We start from the raw sequence: 4,837 nt of genomic DNA, 5'->3' as shown, positions 1-4,837 counted from the left end.
CTGCACAGACTAGACTTAGATTCTAGTTTGTCTCTCACTAGCCTCTTGACACATGCAGGGCTACCCCACACCCTCTAAGTACTTGTAGGACGCAGGCTTGCTATGCCATATCTCGTATGACGTTTGGGGCATTATTTTAGATGGTGCCATGTTGAGCCGCCGTCTCAAGGTCGTATTCCCAGAAGGATAGGGGCTGTTCGGTAAAACTGATCACGGACCAGACCATGTCTAATAGGGTCCGATTCCTCCTTTGAGTTATGTAGTTAAGCTGCAACATTCCAGGAGGAGTCCATTGAGAGAGAACTCCATTCTCTTTTAAATAATTTATGAATTCACCACTTAAATACTCTCCACATCGGTCTGACTGAAGCGCCTTGATTTATTCTCAACTACAAGTATGAATTCCTTAAACCTTACAAAGGCTCTAACTTATACCTTATAAGCTAAACATAATTGTACCGTGAGTAATCATTGGTGAAGGCTATGAAGTATGAGTATCCTCCTCTAGCTAACGTATCATTCGTCCACAGATGTCCGCATGGATCAAATCCAACAGACCAGTAGCAAGCATATTTTGTCCAATAAAAGGTTTCTTGGTCATTTTTCCTTTCAGATAGGATTCGCAAGTTGGTAGATTATCTAAGTTGTCTACCTCTAGACTTTTGGAATCTACCAATTTCCTCATCCTATCTCTATGGCCTAACCTTGCATTCAAATCTATGTGTTGTCATGATTATCCAATTTTTATTTGTGTTGAGTAGTCATAATCTGATTAGACTATTGCAGAACATAAAGACCATTAGTTAATGGACCAAGCAGATGAAGGTTGTTATCCATTATCAAATAAAAATTATTTTTATTGATCATAAATACATAACCATCATTATCTAAAACAGGAATGGAAATAAATTCTTGATCATGCTTGGTACATAATAATAGTTCTTTAATTCTATCTAAATATGATCACTAATAGCTAAGTTGAGAGATCCAACGGCTTTTGCAGCATCGACCTTGCCATCATCGAGCCTTAAGACCATCTCGTCCTTACGCTGACTTCTACTTCTTTCCAGTACCTGCAAATTATTGCAGATGCGAGCTCCACAGCCAATATCCAATACCCAATAAGCAAAATTAGTTATTATGTTCACTTCAATCACAAACATATATTGGTTGGAGAGGAGTTGTGGGCACTTTCTCTTCCAATACCCCTTTCCATGGAAATGATGCATACATCATTTGCCTTCGACCGCTGTGAACTACCACTCTTTCCCCCTTTCCCTTTGCCCTTTCCCACCGGAGCAGCAAAAGCGCTTGGAGTGTTAGTAGTAGCTGTGATAGTTTTTCTATTTCCCTTCTTCCTCTTTCAGCATCCGGTCCTCTTGCCTTTTGCCTAGGAGGTCGAAGCCTCTCCTACCAATATTGCTGGTACAGACTTGTGGGTCGTTGTCTCGTAAATATTAATTAACTCATGAATAGATTTCTCGAGCCCATTCATGTTGTAGTTAATAATAAATGGGTCATAGGATGGAGGCAGTGATTGAAAAATCATGTCGATGTACGTGTCATTGTGAAACCCAACTTTGAGGTCTTTGAGCTTCTCCACTAGGGATGAAATCTTGACCCCATGACTTTGTACAGAGGATCCTTCAGCCAGCTTGGTCCCAAAAAATGCTTTTGTGGCGGTATTTCTAATATGCCTATCAGAAATCGCATAAACCTCTTTCATGCGAAGTATTATCGATGTAACATCTTTCAGCCTATCATATTGATTTTGGATATCATTGGTCATTGAAGCTATTATCATACTGCAGACCTTGCTATTGTCCTTATGCCACTTTTCGAATGTGACATGTTCTTCAGGCGAGGACCCTTCTAGCAAGGCCGTAAAGAGTGGCTTGTCCAAGACATAGTCCTGGTTCTTGAAATCTAGGACAATCCTAAGTTTCTGTAGCGAGTCATTGTAGTTCGTGCCATTGAAATTTGTTAGTCTCTATCATCATGGTTAAAAGGTTCTTAAACATTTTTCTACATAAATTGGAACTAAAAGCATAAATCAGCAAATGATTGCAACATTATAAATAAGTTTAAGACATAGTCTTTAGACTTTAACTCTCCCACTATTTATAAGAAAGCCCACCACTCTCAAGTGAGGTTTTGAGAAACCATTTCCTAGTGGGTTTGGGATCCACAAGAACAATTTATCAGCCTGGTTTTACAATTCACATGGAAAGAGTCTTGTGGGAAATAACCAATACCATTCTCATTGTATGAGATTTCCAAGATATTTTGCCTCACCTCTTCACATGATCCCTAGGACTCCAAGCGAATCATGTTACTCAGTGTTAGGCTCGACCTATCAACCAAATCACACTTCACTCGTCGCCCCCACAACTTATGAGACGTGGAAACCATGAAAGCGTTTCTTTGTTCACAACAATGGTGCAACTTTTCTCTATTCCAAGTGTGCCACGACTCGTGAGACCAATTTTGGGTAGTGGTAGCTTCCTCACCACATTATTGCGGATGGAAGGCTTGGACAGATCAAAATTTTTTTTGATCCAAGTCCATTATGGGCCTAATATTGAACTTGGTCCAACTAAGTGAGAGTTAGGTTTGAGTGTTTGATCGAGACCTCATCACATAATTACATTACATGCTAAAACATTAAATATGAAAAATCATTAAACGCATTACATTCAAAATAGCCTAACATACCTCTATGGGACAATCACGAGCCCAACCTATGTGACCCACTAAGCCCACAGTGAGTCTAGGATCTGCCTAAGGTGGCATTATGCTATTATAAAAGTAATTTACCCATTAATATATAAATTGGCCTTCTAGCTCCTCCGTGTGCCTCCTTCTCCGTGGGTTTGCTTTATTACAAAAATAAAATCCTCACCATAAAATCCTATACTACTCTCATTACAACTAAAAAGAAACCCCGATCAAAGGTCGAGAGGAGTACATAATGGGGAGGATAGAAAGCCTTATATTCCAAGGTAAAAAAAGAGAGAAGGAGAGAGAAGAAAAAATTAAAAGGGCATACGAGCCCACCCATCAAACATAAGCATACAAGTGGTCAAGGGCTCTGTGATCATCCATCATCATACAACATATATTCCATGTAAAATCATAGACCATGATATCCAATATCGTAAAATAAATCACAAAAGGAAAACACAAGTTCGAAGTTCTCATTTAAAAGTAGGGAAAAAGAAAACTTTAGTACATTAACTTTGTCTCCGTTCAATTTTGGTACACTAACTTTTTGCAATATCAATTTTAGTACACTATCTTTCAAATTCACGTAAATCTGGTCCACCAGGCAATTTTATGACCATTTTACCCTTTTAAAGGAAATAGCTAGATAATCCATTGTCATGCTCTTAAAACGGCCCAACATGCTTCCGAAATAAATTAAGACCTCATAAATTCATACATTGCTCTGACCGCTCTGTTTTTGGGTATTCCAAATCCTCGATTTTACGGACTTCTTCCAACCACACTACTGCAGCAGATGGTTTGCAGGAACTTGGCTCCTTCAGTAATAAAAAAACACAGTCCTATTTCGTTTCCTATCTAAGTGTGTAAAAGGGACTCCAATACAGGGACTTAATAGAATTTTGGACAAACTGGTTGAACAGAAACCTAACTTTTATTGAAAAAATATAGAGAATATTACATAGACATTATTCCTCCATTGGAGGAGACAACTGTTTAGCCTCTCATGGTGTAGAGGATTTGACTTGTAGGGGAAACCCCCATAAACTGAAAAAGTAAAATATTACAGAAGATTGAAAAACACTCAGAACTCTAATGCTTCGAAGAGTAGGAGAAGTTTTTCTGATGTCCCCATTCTGTTTCATTGCATCTTTATTTATAGGCGTCGCAGACTTCAAATTTGGACTCCAAACTTGTTTTGTGATGACGTCATTGTATTCATTATCGCCTCGTGATTTCCAGCTATTGGTCATAATAATTTTCTGGTCACATGATTTCCAATTGTCTTTCCTGCTTTTCTGACTGTTGGCCTTTGTCGTTTTCTGCAGATAGTCTTATCCTTGTTTTTTTTATATATTTTTTAATTTTTACTTCTTTTTGTAATTTTTTTTCTCTTTATTCCCTTGTCCTGGTCTGGTTCGGGTTTATTCGTGACTCGAATTTTTGTCCCGTACAGGGGCTTCTCTTGTTTCTCACAGCAAGGGCATAAATGATTATGCCATTGCCCAACATGCAACATATTGCACATCTTCATCCTCGTTGCTTTGGTCACTGGCAGCTTATTTTCCCAAATTAACATCCTCTTCTTTTCAAATAAGCTTTCTGCGAACTCAATGCTTTTTCCTGTTATGGAGTTTAACAGGAACGATCCATTGACTTTGTTTGAGAAAATCTTGAATGGATACTTGACTTTATCCATCTCTGTGAGACAGGCCCATAATCCCCAAGCTCTCCTGGTAGAGATACTATCTTTACTAATGGCCGATACCAAGGGAGCTTCTCTAGAGGCAGCTTTGATCTTGTTGAAAGCTACCATATCTGGCCTCTGCAGCTTCATAAAATGGAATGCTGGATGAGACTCATTTCCTACAGTTTCTGGAGCTACTGAAACGAATTTTATCTTCAGAACGTCGTCTCTCTTTAAGTGGGAGTTGTTTTGCCATGAATCAAAGACCGCCCCACTAATCCACTCCGGAAGTTTTGAGATTTCCAAAAAACTCGGTGACATAGTATGAACTGAAGCAAGAGCTCTAAAATCATACCATTCTCGGGCATCTTCTGGTTTAGACCCTCTAACATCCAGACTCTGTTATATTTTTCAGACGTTCGATAA

The 4,837-nt window shown here is 38.8% G+C and overlaps 1 protein-coding gene across 1 annotated transcript; it reads right to left on the bottom strand.

Annotated features, from left to right (window-relative positions):
* On the bottom strand, positions 954–4,540 carry LOC105172248. The gene is made up of 3 exons (XM_011093620.1): positions 4,493–4,540; positions 1,415–1,990; positions 954–1,073 (listed from the first exon to the last, which is right to left on the bottom strand). Exons 1-3 carry the CDS (start codon positions 4,538–4,540, stop codon positions 954–956), a joined length of 744 nt encoding a protein of 247 aa, XP_011091922.1.

Source organism: Sesamum indicum, linkage group LG10 (assembly GCF_000512975.1).
Source record: "Sesamum indicum cultivar Zhongzhi No. 13 linkage group LG10, S_indicum_v1.0, whole genome shotgun sequence".
NCBI classification, from domain to species: Eukaryota; Viridiplantae; Streptophyta; class Magnoliopsida; order Lamiales; family Pedaliaceae; genus Sesamum; species Sesamum indicum.
Note: the sequence above shows the minus strand (reverse complement) of the source record. Positions and strands in the feature narration are given on the sequence as shown.